General features: G+C 46.1%; 1 protein-coding gene across 1 annotated transcript; it reads right to left on the bottom strand.

Annotated features, from left to right (window-relative positions):
* Positions 1-2,524: 2,524 nt before the first annotated feature.
* Positions 2,525-17,267, bottom strand: LOC131690378 (zinc finger protein 665-like). Its single transcript, XM_058976094.1, has 5 exons — positions 16,962-17,267; positions 5,036-5,603; positions 4,771-4,978; positions 3,322-4,717; positions 2,525-3,239 (listed from the first exon to the last, which is right to left on the bottom strand). The coding sequence occupies exons 1-5, from the start codon at positions 17,049-17,051 to the stop codon at positions 2,595-2,597; spliced, it is 2,907 nt and encodes a 968-aa protein (XP_058832077.1). The 5' UTR covers positions 17,052-17,267; the 3' UTR covers positions 2,525-2,594.
* Between the last annotated feature and the right edge of the window lie 5 nt (positions 17,268-17,272).

Here is a 17,272-nt window from a genome sequence, read left to right on the forward strand (position 1 = left end):
TGCAACAACCGTTTCTGACAGAAGCGGTTGAACCAACCGATGCTGCTCACTTTTATCCAGAATCGAGCCAGAAATGTACGGTCAAGATCTCTGCACGCTTTCTGCCACATCTTTGTCAGATGTTTTGCTCAGTTCGTGCTAAATTCCACCAGGTAGGAATTGCCAGGATCTTTGCACAGTTTATGTCCGAGTTATGCCAGGGTTTTGGCAGAAAACGCGAACGAAACCGAGTTCGCCCTAGCTCAACTAACCCGACAGGATACGCGCAGAAATCTGACAGGGCTGCCAAACCAAGACTTACAGAAATTTAGCAGAGTGGTCTCTGCCAGAAAATTTGCTCACAGGGAAACAGCAAACCGATTGGACAAGATTTTTGTTCGACTTGGGTACTCACGGACTATTACCCTGGACAACGGTCGACAGTTCGTGAGCACGGAGTTCGAAAGTTTCTGCAAAACAAGAGGCATCATATTAAATAAAACAACACCTTACTGACCCCAAGAAAACGGGCGTAAAACGTTGGTGTGAACGTCAAAATCGATCCTTGGTTAAAAGATTAGCGCTGTACATCGAAAATATTTGTAGATGCTGCAACATGTTTTGATGATTTTTTTTGTGAAAATTTGTTGTCCAGTCTCTTATCATTACTTAAAATTTATATCCTTCTACTGTTTTATGGTTCGTTGGTACACTGGTCATGTAGCATGACATCTGGGAGAACTCCATCAGCATCAGCTGGCGTATCCGTCTCGATTGGTATTGGAGAACTGGGTAGATCCAATCCTCAGGTTGTAGTTGCATTAGCCGTCGATCAATCGCTACGAAGACGTTCCGTTGCCAACGGAACCGTTGGTATACCCGAATGGTTTTGTTTTCGCTACATTGAAGAAGGTGATGCTCGATGATATCCGTTTGATTAGGACAAATACCGCAGTCGGCGTCGGCTCGTCTATTCATTTTGTAGAGTAGCTCGTTGGTAATTGGCTTGCGATAAACAACTGAATACCACGCAGATCGTTGAACCGATTTTGGCAGCTCGAAGTGGATTTTTTAAATACTTTCTTCCAGTCGCGTAGTGGATTGTCCCTCACTATTTTTGGTTCCTTCAGTTTAGGAAGCTGCAGTATATTATGCTGGAGCTAAGCATTCTTGCGATTTCATCAGTTAGAAAAGCAGATTCTTTCACTACGGTTCGTATTTCCGGGGCATGGTCAATAGATTTGGGGGATAGGCGTTGTGTTCCAGAAACTCCAAAGAAAAGGGAGATCTGAAGCGATTTGTATCATTCGATTTGTCAGCAAAGCCTTGGCTTTGATCGGTAGTGAATGTAAATTTAAACATTTCGAAAGCTATCCTGGTCCATCTTTTCCCATACCCTAGAAACGATCCAATTCTCGAGATAAACTTTCCATTATGCTTGTTGGGAAGTGGAATTACAGATGCTGTGTACTATAGCTTCGATATTATGTAGGTTTTAATCAAAATGACTTTTTGTACGAGATTCAGATTTCGGACGTTGTTCATACACATACACGTTTGGAACACTCGTAAAACCGCAGCCCAATTGCGGTCAACTGTGTCGGAGAAGTCTTCAGCAAAATGTATTCCGAGGATTTTCACTGTGTTTTGTATCTGCAACCACTCATTTTGTGGTGTCAAGTTTATCAAACCGATTCTTATGGCTTTAGTTTTCTGGGTGTGTATTCTTGCCACAGATACAACTCCGAATGCTTCAAAGGTGTTTAGAACAGCTCGCACGTGATAGTCACTGTCGAGAAACATAGAAATGTCATCAGCGTAGGCGTTCAAAACAGCATGTGGAAATTCTCTGTGCAGTTTATCAAGCAGTGGTTGCAAATAGATTACAAACAAAAGCATTGATAGTGGATCCCCTTGTCGTACCGATCTCTCTTTTTATTTCATTTCCCAGTTTGCCATTGATAAGCGCCCTTGAAAAGCTGTTGTTTGTACAGTACATTAGAAGGTTAACCAGCTCAGGATTAAAATTCATTTTTGCCATGGTGCTTGCCAGGAAGTTGTACTCTACCCTATCAAAAGCATGGTCGAAATCAAAAGGAAACGGCAGTGCATTCCCACGTCTCGCTTTCAGATCACAACAGCGGTCAAGTATTCGAGCAGTGACTTCAAATGATCGAATTCGTGCTATTATAGATGTTTTACGGCGTAAACTGTTTGTCATCCATCAAAATGACGAAAACATCACTTTTCTTCCATGTGATGTCCAATGTTTTAGCTCGATGTCAAACATCTATAAAGATCCAATCATGCCGTATCGTTTCTATCTAGTGTGGATCGAGCTTGCAGAATAACGACCAGAACTGTCATTGGGGCCCATAATTTGTGTGCCCGCAGAGATGTTGGCTCATGTCAGTTCAATACAACCGGGATAGGGGTGCCATATACGTGATCTGTTCGAACGAATGTTGGATACGTCCGTAAACAAGAATGAAGGTGATAGCCTCCGATCGGTTGCACTTTTTAAATAAGGACTTTCGAAGAAAGGTCAAGTTCTAAGCGCTTTATCTGAGTTTCACAATTCATTCACATTGAGGATACTTATGTACACTAGATAATTACCCGACGCTAACCTCATCCTCTCTGACGGGTATAGCCCTGAAATCACTCTGAACCTCTAGTAAAGCCGTATCATCTACTGATTTTTTGCTGGGACTTTCCTTATCCTTCTCCCCGTCAGCATCTTTCTCCAGTATCGTCCCCCGCTGATCCTTGTGGAACCGGGCCTCGTGTGTTCTTCTCGTCTTGGGCATCGAGAATGTCAACGGACAAAACTGGCACGGTAATCGTACGCCAGTGTGCAGTCGCATATGACGATCGAATTGTTTCTTTTCCTTGATGCAGGCAAAGCACGTGGGACATTCAAACATGTGCGGATTCTCGTGAATCCGAACGTGGCTCTTCATTTTCTTCTCCGTGGGAAAAAGCTTATCACATATTGGACAGGTTGCTTCCGATTCGTGCATACGCTTCACGTGAAGCCGGTAGTGCCGATCGGTAGCAAAATAACGCTGACATGGAATGCAGCAGAATTCCGTCTCACCGGTGTGGGATTTGAGGTGTAGCTCGAGTTTATTTGGGTCGCGGAAGGCGCGGTTACAGATATGGCATCGTTGTTCGTTTGCTTCGCGGGAATGACGAATCATATGCTCACGCAGCCGGTACGGCTGGGAGAAACCTTTTCCGCAAAGTTCGCACATCACCTACAAAGAAATAGGGTTCTTTCATTATTTATTAAAGGTTATTAAAATTTTCAATGATGCCAAGAATGATTTGACAATTTACCAATTGATCCTCGGAGTGGCTTCGCATATGCAACTTCAATCCCTCCGCTGACACTAGCGTTTTCTCGCAAACCTCGCACTGGAACTTTCTGTCGTGATCATGGAAATTGTAGACATGCCTCTTCAGCGTAATTCGGAAATTAAATTCCTTCCCGCAGATATCGCACATGTAGTTACCGGGCATGTTGGAATTTGTTTTCCTCTGAGGATTTCGATGCCTGCCCAGATGAGAAACCAGCTGCTTCCGGGTCGGGTATCCACTACCGCACATATAGCACACGTGATTTTTACAGTCCGCGTGTACTTCCTTCATGTGTGTTTCCAGCAGCAGCTGTGAGTTGTACGTTTCCGAACAGTTTGGACAGTTATAAAGGATAACGCGCTGATGTTCGCGCTGGTGGGCTCGTAGTGCCACCGTCGAGGCAAATGTAGCCTTGCAAATATCACACTCCAATGGAACTTCCATCGGATGTTCCTCGGCTCGATGTGCTAGCAATGCATCGTGATCAGCGCAGCGTTTATGACATGTTCGACAACTGATACCTGCTTCTTTTCCTGTTATTTTGTGATCCTCTCGGCGATGCTGCATCAGGTCGCTTTGAGATTCGAACGTGCGAGAGCACAACCGGCAGCACACTCTTCCATGAGCGGAACGGTGGGTAGCAAGAGCCGATTTCGTTATAAACTCTTGGTTGCAATCTTCCTCCTGACATTTGAACTTGACAACTGGCTTATCAACCAGATGAATCTTTCTGTGGTTTATCAAATTGTGATTTCGTTTAAATTTCATACCACACACCTTGCACTCCCATCTCCGTTCGTCGGTGTGAGAAATACGGTGTTCCCGCAGAGCAGCATTTGTATCGTAGGTATTACCGCAATCCACGCAAATAAAATTGTTGGCGGCCTTCTCGTGAACGCGTCGTTTGTGTTTGGCCAACACCGAATGAGAAGAAAACTTTTCCGCGCAGATGGCGCAACTGAACCCTTCATCCGTGTGACCCTTCATGTGACGCTTCCAGGAACTCTTGGTGGACAGTTTAATGCCACAGTCCTTGCAGGGGAACTTGACACCCGCGTGGACCATTCGTATGTGCTCCTGTAGGTTCCCGTTGGTCATGTAGGTTTTCGCACAGTGCGAGCATCTGTACGGCCGATCGCGATCGTCATGTTTCTGAACCATATGACGATCGAGAAGATCTTGCAGTAGAAATCCTTCGTCACATATATTGCAAGCTAGAATAATGGAACCGTCGTTGGCACCGGGAATCGCGCGACACGAAGCTTTAATGTGTCGCAATTTACGGGCTTTTCGATTGGGTTTGTATTTTCTAGTCTTTTCGACATACGGCACGTCAGATTCCGATCCCGCGCTCGAGTCGGAAGATGCACTGGAACTGAAAGAAATCGTAATTCAGTTAGAGAATAAATTAATTACATGAAAACTTACCTATTTGAAACGGAAGACTCTTCACCATCCCTCCTGTCTTCCTCTAACGGATTTTGTTCTTCGTCCGGTTCGACCTTGATGTGAACCTCAGGTAATGGCATCTCATCTAGCTGCAATTCCACAGGATCTTTCGCGTAAAATGCATCATCGGAATCCGAATCTGAGCTCTTTTTTATTTTGACACCGCTTGACGTAGATGGTTCAGCACCTATTTTAAAGAAATTGAAAATCCGTCAACATCCACTAAAACGTAGTCAGATTTTACCCATCCACGCTACATCCATCAGTTCGAGGTGTCGCTTCATATGCTTCTCCAACTTCCCAGCCTCGCTGAATCGTTTTCCGCAATCGTCACACCTGAACGCCGGCGTCTTCCAGTGCTCCTTGCCGACGTGCATCTTAAACTTCTCCTTGTTCCACCGGGTGGGTGCTCCGAATTCGGCTTCACACACCGAACACGTCAAACAACCATTCTTGATGATGTAGTTCACTGGAGCATCGCTAACACAATGCTTTTCATCATCCATATCATCACTGTCGATTACCCGACCGTACTCTTTGTTCAGTGCCTCCAGCAGATGCTTCCGGAGGTTATCCACTCGGTCGAACGTTTGATTGCAATGGTTGCATCGTATTTCCGAGTGCCGTCCCGACGTACGACCACCGTTGACGTGTTTCACCATGTGCCGCCGGAGTTCGGGCATATCGGGGAAGCTTCGGCGCTTCTCCTGCGGGCAGGCCGCACACTGGTAACCATCGTGGACGATCAGATAGTCGATCGTTTCGAACATGGACTGCAAACCGTGGACTGGCAACATCGGCGGTGGCGAGGGCTGTAAAGAAACGGGACAGGGCGTCTCTTTGTTAGTCTGGTCTCTTTAGTTTTTATGTAATCGTCACTACAGACGCTGAATCCCGCTGGATAAAGACTCGCCATCTCTATCGTTTGTTTGTCATTTATCTGTCAGTGTCATTCCAATCAAGTACTGCGCATGCAATTGAACACAACATACCCAAAGTCAAAAACGTCGAGTCGAGTAAGTAGGACCACCCATTACAAGAATGGACTAAGCCAGAGAAAAGCTACAGATCCAGCACTAACCCGTTGCCTCTCAACAAAAAAAATATAATTGCATATGTCCCTAACTCTTTGGAAACCCCGCTTAATCAGAGATCACCTACTGATTGATAACAATAAAAATCCACCATTATTCTGCTCAGTCCAAACAATACGTATTTCTCTGGCATATTATCCTCAAATATCGATAATCAAACTGAATGAAGCCAAAATAAACTTTGTGTACTAGCTTATCAGTTTAGCACTACTCATGGGCAACTTGGGCTCATACCCATTGCTCTATCACCGACGTAATGTGATAACCGAAGCGTAATATTGTTGGATGTTATCTAAAGGGCACACAATCCGTTTTCGTAGCGCGATTAAAAATTTCCTACGGAAGGATTATATCGTTTTGAATTGCACGAAATGCTACATTTTAATCACTACTTACGTTTACTACCTTTACTACCTATAAATTTCCTTGTCCTCTGTCCTATTACTCTTCTTATTCTCTCCTAAAACAAGCATTGTAACATTATATATTTATTTATTCGTATTAGTTTTAGGAATCGTTACCTTGAAACACTGTCACATTTTCAAATCGAAAATCACAGTCTTCTAGTATAGACTTTAAGGTTAGGTAAGTAGCGAATAATTAGCTTTGAGTAAGTTTTATATTTCATAGTAGTTCTTTAATTTCTTACCCCGTAACGAGATGTAAGTAAGTTTTAGGTACCAATTAGTAAAAGAGTTTTGCATGTGACAATTTAAGCATCAAATAACTCCCCCAGGTACGAATGATCCCTGTCTTACTGTTCATCGGGTCGAACGTCTAGAACTGCGAGCCTTGTCGTCGGTCGCTCGTAGATCCCGGCCTGTGTCTGTACAGCAGCTGACCTTACCTGTCCGTTTTTCCCGATGAAATGATCCGTCCCTTGGGCCAACAGTTCCGTGGAAGCCCCGGATCGACGACGACTACGATATAGTTCGCCTCAATCGGCTTGACCTCGTTGAACTACTTCGAGCGCTTGGTCAACTTCGGCAGATAGTCTCGCACCCATCGTCGCCAGAAGATGTTCGCTTCGTCTTGCAACGTACATCATGCTCGCCGCAGAACTATCGTATCATTGTTGAGGACACTGTAGGGTTCCGTCCGCTTTAGAAACCCAGGAGAAAGTGGTTCAATGTCAGGACTGGAGCTTCCGGGTCTTCTACTGGAACGTACGTTAGCGGACGTGAGTTGGCGGTACGTCTAGAATGTCTCAAACGCACAATGGATCGAGATCCGGGACTAAAAGAGAACCTCCGTCGACAGATGTGCTAGTACGAAGCAAAGGATTACGCGCACAGGTCTACAAAAGCGGAGATCGATGCAGCAGATCCAAGAAGGGTATGGTACCTCTCGGTGGGAGCAGTAATATATGGGAGAAGTCCCATCTGACGGAAACCGACAACCCGAGAAGCAGCGAAAAAGGGAAACTTCGATCGAAGGAAACTTGAACACGCGCGAAATAGATTTCAACGAGTAAACTTTATTACGTCTAATACGAAAGAGTATAAGATCAGTTGTGTGGAAAAATGCTTTCGTGTTATTCTGATTCCTAAAGGTTGTTATACATAAGGTATAACGACTACCAATAATATATATAAAGGTGCTCATTGTTCTACTCTTCCACACTCCTCCTCAATGAACACTAATGCTTAACGAGTTAGACTAACACGCTCCAGCTGTTGTGTAAATTTAATCGCTCCTAGTGGCTTCGTCAAAACGTCCGCCGCCATGAGTTCCGTTGGACAATAAACAAGCTTTACTTCATTCTTTTCACTCAGGTTTCTGATGAAATGTTTTGTTACGATATGTTTCGACCATTTACTGACACGTTCTGCTCGGACGAAACTGAGACAACTTTGGTTATCCTCATACACTTGGGTAGCTCCTTGAGGGAGTTCCCCAAGGTCAGCCATCAGTTGCCGAATTCAGATAAGCTCCTGACATGTATCACTCAAAGCGACATACTCCACCTCCATTGATGACAGTGTAACGCATGACTGTCGGCGGCTTACCCAACTAATCGGTCCCATCCTCGCGATGAATTTCTTGTCCGAGAAAATGTTTTACCACACCGAGATTCGTAATGTCAAAACTTTTCTGCAACGCATCGAATACCTCCGTAAGCTTCGATTCACTCTTACATTCGACTAACAAGTCATCGACATATACGAGGATTATCATCAAATTTTCACCGTCACGTCGGATATACAGACAAGCATCTGACTGGCACTGTTGGAATCCCATTTTGACCAAAACAGTATGTAGAGCTCGATTCCAACAACGTGCGGACTGTTTTAGCCCGTAAATGGATTTGCGTAGTTTACATACATAGTCTTTCTTTCCTTCTGTCTCGTATCCTGGTGGTTGACGCATATACACTTCTTCTTCAACTGTTCCGTGTAAGTAAGCCGTTTTAACATCGAAATGATGTAACAACATTCCTGTCTTACCCGCCACTGCAAGCACTGTACGAAAGGTTGTCTGCCTTGTCACTGGTGCAAACACGTCAAAATAATCTATGCCGTAACGCTGGTTAAAGCCTTGCGCTACCAGGCGCGCCTTATGCTTCACCACTTCACCTTTTTCATTTCGCTTCAGTTTATAGACCCACTTGGAGCCTACAATCTTTTTGCCTTTTGGTAACGGTACAAGGTCCCACGTGCCATTCACTTTATGCGATGTCATTTCTTCTTCCATTGCTTTCTTCCAAACAACACTTTTCAAAGCACTTTGATAGTTATTCGGTTCTTCGGCAGAACGCTGTGCGATCCCTACCACATAATCACTGTAACGACCCGGCAATGTACCTCGGGTTTGCCGATCTTGTCGTTGCAACACTTGTTCTTCGTCCTTAAGCTCCTCCTCACTGTTAGCCCCATTTTGATCCACGCCTTCAAACAATTCTTCTTCTGCACTATCGAATCCTTCGAACTCCTGAGAATCGTCGTCATTTACATCCTCCTGAGCGACACCTCCATCGCCGCTCGGCGATCCAATAGGTATTGTAACATCATCTTCTGCTATTGGAGCGGCAGCCTGCTGACAATCTTCCTCCGAGTCATCATTAAGTTCAATGAACTTAGCATCTCTGCTGATCGTTACCCGCTTAGTTGAACGATCCAGGAATCGATACCCCTTTTGATCTTCAGAGTACCCGACGAATGTTAGTTTGATAGACTTGTTATCCAACTTTGCTCGCTTCGCGTCCGGAACATGAACATATGCGAAGCAGCCAAAAACTCTCAGATGCGCCAAATCAGGCTTGCGCGCTTCCCATAGCTCGTAAGGGGTTTTGCTAACAACTCGAGATGGCAGCCGGTTCTGAAGATACGCTGCTGTCATAATTGCCTCACCCCAATACAATTTCTCCATTTCTGCATCGGCTAACATACATAGCGCCATTTCCTGTAGAGAGCGATTTTTGCGTTCGGCCACTCCAATCTGCTGTGGGGAGTAAGGTGTTGTATATTGTGCCTTCATTCCCTCCGCTTCGTAGAACTCCCGCAGATCTCGGTTGACGTATTCTCCCCCACCATCCGACCTTATGATGCGAGGTTTTCGTCCGAATTGATTATGCGCCCACCGGACATAGTGCTTTATTCGCCCCGCAGCATCGCTTTTGTTTTTCAACAAGTAGACAATGGTATACCGAGAAAAGTCATCAATCATTGTGATGATATATCGATTTCCTGACGGAGTGACATTCTCCATCGGCCCACATAAATCTGTATGTATTAAATGGAGGGGTCGTGTTGCTTTCCGCTCCGCGACCGCTGGGAATGGTTTGCGGGCGAGTTTTCCCTTCAAGCAGCTCTCACATGTTATACGAACACCACAGTCAACATAATCGAAGCCACTTACCAGATCATCCTTCTTCATCAAGGGCAACACATTCGGGTCACGGTGTCCCACACGACGATGCCAAGTGTGTTGACAATGCAGCTTGTGAGCGCTCTGAGCCTTCAACGATCTTCCTTGCACACGTAGCTGATACAGATTAGCAACTCTGTCACCAACCACTACAACCTCACCTGCCACATTCCGTATCTTGCAACCTGCCTCATTAAACTTGACCGCGAATCCCTTCGAAACCAACTGACTAACCGAAATCAGTCCACCATCAAGATCCGGCACAAAAAGCAAATTCTTCAGTGTGATTTTCACTCTTTCGCCAGTTTGGTTCTCGCCAAAAATGATTCCTTCACCAATGCCACTTGTTTTTGTCTTCTTCCCATCAGCAAGGGTGACGCTCGAACGGAGAGTTTCGTCTAACGACGAGAAAAATGAACGGTCGCTTGTCATATGGCAAGTCGCTCCACTATCAATGACCCAACATGCCGGGGTCGTCGAACCAGCCAGAAAACACACTGCATTGCTCGATCCCTGAGCCTGCTTTGCTTCCGGATCATTATATTTCTTCTTGTCATCCTTTTTATTCAACCCACTAGATTTCTTTTGTGCCAACCATTTTCTGCAGCTGCTTCGGAAGTGCCCGGGCTGCCTACAAAAGTAACATATTTTTTCATTTTTATCACTTCCAGCATCCAACTTCATCGCCTTCAACTCCTGCGATGGCACATCATTTCGATCGCGACGTTGGGAATATTCTTCAAATAAACGGGCCTTCACTAACGCTACTGTCCAATCTGCGTCTGCGCGACACTGCAAACTTTGCACAAGCGAACGGTACGACGACGGTACGCTTCGAAAAATCATCGCTATTTTTAATGATTCATCAAGGTTTTGTCCGGCAGCAGCAAGTTTATCGAAGGTATCTTCCATACCATTTAGGTGGTCTTCCATATTGCCACCCTCCGACATGTTCACAGCGCACAATTGACTCAAATAGTGAACCACGGTCGACATTGTCGCTTTCTCGTGATGTTGCTTTAAAGCATTCCACATATCACTAGCACTTTGAGCATCTTTCACTAGCTTGAACTGGTTTTCCTCGATAAACAAACCAATATTCGCACGAGCTTTGCGATCACGCTTTTTCCAATCATCCGTTTCAGAATCTGGTTTTATATCACTAATCACTTCCCATAAATCTTCTTTTTCCAGCAGCCACATCATCCGCTGCTTTCATGAACCCCAATTGCTTGGATTCAGTTTCGGGAAAGATATTTTTGCACTATCCGCCATTTTGTTTTCCGCACTATTACGGCGTCAAAAAAAAACGTCTTCCTACTCGCACCTTCGGAATTTGTCCGGAAAAAGTTTCTTCGCTATACCACACTTTTCACCTGCTCTGTACTGGGCCCATAACTTATGGGAGAAGTCCCATCTGAAGGAAACCGACAACCCGAGAAGCAGCGAAAAAGGGAAACTCCGATCGAAGGAAACTTGAACACGCGCGAAATAGATTTCAACGAGTTAACTTTATTACGTCTAATACGAAAGAGTATAAGATCAGTTGTGTGGAAAATGCTTTCGTGTTATTTTGACAGCGGCGCAAGGTTGTTATACATAAGGTATAACGACTACCAATAGTATATATAAAGGTGCTCATTGTTCTACTCTTCCACATAATAAGCCCTAAGAAACCAGGAAAGGTCCTTGTCATTTGTAATGCAGCCGCCAAGATCGATGGAATTTCACTCAACAGCGCTCTTCTCAAAGGTCCGGATCAACTCTCGTCACTTCCAGCCGTGCTATTCCACTTTCAACAGTATGGGGTGGCGGTTAGCTCGGATATTCAGGAAATGTTCTCCGTATCCGTATCCGAGAGGAAGATAAGAATTCCCAGCGCTTCTTGTGGCGTGCTTTTCAATCGGAGATACCTACGATCCACTTGATAGATGCTTCGGCACTATTTGTCAAAAACCGGAACGCAGTACAGCACGCTGAGCTATTTTCTGAGGCATGGATACGCGATTGTCCACGATCATTACGTTAACGATTACCTGTCGAGTTTCGGATCCGCAGGGGAGGCGACAAAGGTAGCAAGCGACTTGCGATACATTCACGGCCAAAGAGGCTTCAAATTGCATAACTGGCGGTTAAATAGAACCACGCTCTTCGAGCAATTGGTGAAGTACCAAAGGGAACTGACAAGCAGCTGAACCTGATCGACGGGGCGAAAACCGAGGGAGTGCTCGGTATGCTTTGGAGCCCATCATCCGATGAACTGAGTTTCTCTACCCAAATGAGCGACGAGGTACAAACGTTGATTCGCATGGCAACCCGACCGACGAAGATGTAGCTTCTACGTTACGTCATGACTCTGTTTGGTCCACCGGGGTTACTCTTGCCGTTTATCGTCCACGGAAAGGTCTTGATCCAGGACCTGTGGTGCACCGATTGGGATGAACAAGGTAAGCGATTTTGTCTATGCGAAAGGGCAGTGGTGGATCGAGATGATCAACCATATCGCGGAGATCCGAATATCCAGATGTTACTTCCCCAACGCCACGAGAAGGACCTACCTCGGGGCTGAAATGCATGTGTTTGTCGACGCAAGCGAAGTAGCCTATTCGTGCGGTATCTACTTACGCACCTTCAACGAATACGGTAAACCACAGTGCAGCTTAGTAGCGGCAAAATCAAAGGTCGCTCCCCTGAAACTGTGGTCTATTCCCAGACTGGAATGCAGGCGTGTGTACTGGGCGTACAGTGACAAGAAGACATCGCGTCGCGGAACTTCTGGTGCATCGATTTTACCGCAATTTACGACATGGCAATGCCAAAACGGTCGTCAACGAAGTAACCTCCTGCAAAATATTGGGAAACTAAACCGATGATCCCTCCAATGGCACAACTGCAACCTGCTCGCTTAGCCCGTCACGAGCGAGCTTTCATCTACACAGGGCTGGATTATTTCGGACCATTGCTGGTGTTGTTGGGGCGATCCAATGTAAGGCGATGGGCCGCACTGTTTACATACCTAACTATTCGTGCCGTGCCCCTAGAAATCGCATACACACTATCAACAGAGTCCTGCATTTCGTGCGTCCGGTGATTCGTCGGCCGGCGCGGGCCACCTGCCGAGTTTTTCAGCGACAACGGAACGAATTTCTATCATTCGAGTGCCAGTGTAGGACTCTAAGCTCAACTGTGCACTATGGTCCTCCGGAAAGTTAGGGGGTTGGTGTCAGGCCCTGCGAGCCAGACGTAAACAACCAATTGCAGCGAAAAGTCAACAAGATAAGAATGCGAACTGATACCAATGGCGACGACCACTGCGACGAAAAGGGACTAGCGATTGGAAGCTCGGAACGTGGAACTGCAGACCTCTCAACTCCATCGGGAGCACCCGCGTACTCACCGATGTTCTCAAGGACCGCGGGTTCGGAATCGTAGCGCTGCAGGAGGTGTGTTGGACAGGATCCATGGTGCGAAAGTTTAGACGTAATCATACCATTTACCAGAGCTGCGGCAACACACATGAGCTAGGGACAGCTTTTATTGTGATGGCGCGTGATCGGTTGGTGGCCGATCGACGAAAGAATGTGCAGGTTGAGGTTCAAGGGCCGTTTCTTCAACATCAGCATAATAAACGTGCACAGTCCTCACTCCGGGAGCACCGATGATGACAAAAACGGTTTCTACGCGCAGCTCAAACGAGAATACGACCGCTGCCCAAGCCACGACGTCAAGATCATCATTGGGGACTTAAACGCTCAGGTAGGCCAGGGGGAGGAATTCAGACCGACGATTGGAAAGTTCAGCGCTCACCAGCTGACGAATGAGAACGGCCTTCGACTCATTGATTTCGCCGCCTCCAAGAACATGGCCATTCGTAGCACCTTCTTCCAGTACAGCCTCCCTTATCGTTACACCTGGAGATCACCGCTACAGACGGAATCGCAAATCGACCACGTCCTGATCAATGGACGGAACTTCTCCGACATTATCGACGTCAGGACCTATCGTGACGCTAACATCGACTCTGACCACTACCTGATGATGGTTAAATTGCGCCAAAAACTATCCGTCATTAATCATGTACAGTACCGACGGCCGCCTCGGTACGATCTGGAGCGACTGAAACAACCAGATGTCGCCACTGCATACGCGCAGTACCTCGAGACAGCGTTGCCGGACGAGGGAGAGCTCAACGTGGCCCCTCTAGAGGACTGCTGGAGAACAGTAAAAGCAGCCATCAACAACGTAGCTGAGGACATTGACGGGTACGAGGAACGGAGACGACGGAACGATTGGTTCAACGAGGACTGCAGAGCGGTTTTGGAGGAGAAGAATGTGGAACGATACAAACAGAAGCGGAGGCAGCAGACACGCCTCTTCCGAGAGAAAAAACGTCGCCGCGTGCTGTGTCGTTCTCAAGATACACGGAAGTTCTACCGGAAGCTCAACGCATCCCGCAAAGGCTTCGTGCCGCAAGCCAAAATATGTAGGGATAAGGACAGGAGCCTACTGACGGACAACCGTGAGGTGATCGAAAGGTGGAAGCAGCACTTCGACGAGCACCTGAACGGCGAGGAGAATGTAGGTACAGATGACCAAGGCAACGGAGGATTTGACTACGTCAGTGCAGTTGAAGACGGGAATGAACCAACTCCCACGTTGAGGGAAGTTAAGGATACCATCCAACAGCTCAAGAACAACAAAGCAGCTGGCAAAGATGGTATCGCAGCAGAACTCATCAAGTTGGGCCCGGAAAAGTTGGCCACTTGTCTGCACTGGTTAGTAGTCAGGACCTGGAAAACCGAACAGCTACCGGAGGAGTGGAAAGAAGGGGTGATCTGTCCCATTTACTAGATAGACGACCATTTGGAGTGTGAGCACTTTCGAGCGATCACCATTGTGAATGCCGCCTACAAAGTGCTATCCCAGATCATCTTCCGTCGTCTATCACCTAAAGTAAATGAGTTCCTGGGAAGTTATCAAGCCGGCTTCACCGATGGCCGGTCGACAATGGACCAGATCTTCACTATACGCAAATCCTCCAAAAATGCCGTGAATACCAGGTCCCAACGCATCACCTGTCCATTGACTTCAAGGCGGCATACGACAGTATCGACCGCGTAGAGCTATGGAAAATCATGGATGAAAACAGCTTTCCCGGGAAGCTGACTCCACTGATCAAAGCAACGATGGACGGTGTACAAAACAGCGTAAGGATTTCGGGTGAACTTTCCAGTCCACTCGAATCTCGACGGGGACTGAGACAAGGTGATGGACTCTCGTGTCTCGGGCTCAACAGCCGCGGCACGATGTTCACGAAATCCGGCCAATTTGTATGCTTCGCGGACGACTTGGACATTATCGCCCGAACATTTGGAACGGTGGCAGACCTGTACATCCGCCTGAAACGCGAAGCAGCGAAGGTTGGACTGGTGGTAAATGCGTCCAAAACAAAGTAACAAAACAAAGTGCTGGTAGGCGGAACTGGAAACGACAGGATCCTGTTAGGAAACAGCGTTACGATCGACGGGGATACCTTTGAGGTAGTGGAGGATTTTGTCTACCTAGGATCCTTATTAACGGCTGACAATCACGTGAGCCGAAGACGCATCATCAGTGGAAGTCGGGCTTACTACGGGCTCCAGAGGAAACTGCGGTCAAGAAAGATTCACCCCCGCACCAAATGCACCATGTACAAAACGCTTATAGGACCGGTGGTTCTCTACGGGCACGAGACTTGGACCATGCTCCAGGAGGACCTGCAAGCGCTACGAGTTTTCGAGCGACGAGTGATAAGGACGATCTTCGGCGGTGTGCAGGAGAGCGGTGTGTGGCGGCGAAGGATGAACCACGAGCTCGCTGCACTCTATGGCGAACCCAGTATCCAAAAGGTGACCAAAGCTGGAAGGATACGGTGGGCAGGGCATGTTGCAAGAATGCCGGACAACAATCCTACAAATATGGTGTTCGCTAATGATCCGGTTGGTACAAGAAGGCGAGGAGCGCAGAGAGCACGATGGGCGAACCAGGTGGAACGTGATTTGGCGAGTGTTGGGCGTAACCGACGTTGGAGAGCTGTAGCAACAAATCGAGTATTGTGGAGGCAAATTGTTGATTCAGTGTTATTATGAAATTGATGTTCAACTAAATAAATGAATGAAATGAATGAATGAACGAATTTCCAAGGAGCCGATCGAGCAATGCAGCACTAGATAAGCCAGGGACTGTCCACAACGTTCACCAGTGCCAACACGAAATGGAACTTCATACCACCAGTAGCGCCATACATGGGTGGAGTGTGGGAACTTTTTTGGCATGCAGATTTAAAGAACTGCTCATGTTTGAAAGAAGGAGTCAACCCCTTAGTTTTCGTAAATCAGGCAAACGAGTGGATCACCAGTTATACATATATTTGTCAGAAACATAAAGGTTGATTCCTTTTTTCAGACATGAGCAATTCTTTGAATTTGTATACCAAATCGCTTGCCCGGTTTACTCATGTTTTTGGGTTGATTCTTTCTTTCAAACATGAGTAGTTCTTTGAATCTATATACTAAATAGCCTTTGGCTTTGTCGCCTAACCGAGACCAATTATCCAAGGTGGTGCAAAGTCGCAGACGAAGAGGCTGCCGACCCGCCGTCGGAAGCGGCGACCCTTACAAGCAAACCTATGATCCACTCGTTTGCCCGGGTTACTCAAATATAGGGGCTACAAACTAGTCTAAGTTCAGTACCATACTTAAAGCGATGTGGCGTAACCACTTTAAGCGTCAACACCTAATATAAGAGCTTTCAAATTATGCCAAACGACCATTAAGCCAAATGACCATTATGCCAAACGAAAGCATGTGTCACCTGCTGATATGCCAAATGAACTTATGCCAAACTACGTGCCATATAGGATGCCATGGGGAACCTCCACATTTTGGCAACATATGTGATGTAAACCCTCTACAAGTGCTATATATTGTATCCATCACAAAAAACGAGTATCAAGACAAAATGAAATCTAGACATTTAAGGGTTAAATTATTATTTAGATAAACTAAGGGCAATGTGTAACAAAACTGATTTAGCTTCTTGAACATTAATTTAAAACTATAAAATTGCTATATCCTAAATTCACATATGAGGCTCCTTCCAAAAACATCCAACGAATGGATGGATAGGTGACAATTTTCACAATATAACTTTATTTCGAACTCCACTCACCTGATCGTCCAAATCCACTGTCTCAATGGTAGTCTCATCTGGAACCGATGATTTTTCATATCTGGCACCGTCTTCGGCGTCATTTTCCATCGTTTTTCGTACTCCAAAAACCACCTAACACAATTTTGTGATAATTTTCCTTGATAATTTTTGTTTACAAACGTGGGTGAAGTGCAATGTAAAAATCTGAGTGCATATAAGGAGAGTGACGACGCTGTCAAAATTGGAACAATTATTATTTGTCAGTGTCATTCCAAACGAGTCAAATTCATATATTTTGATAGGTCGTTTGTTCGTTTGGAATATCACTG

Source organism: Topomyia yanbarensis, chromosome 3 (assembly GCF_030247195.1).
Source record: "Topomyia yanbarensis strain Yona2022 chromosome 3, ASM3024719v1, whole genome shotgun sequence".
Lineage (NCBI taxonomy): Eukaryota > Metazoa > Arthropoda > Insecta > Diptera > Culicidae > Topomyia > Topomyia yanbarensis.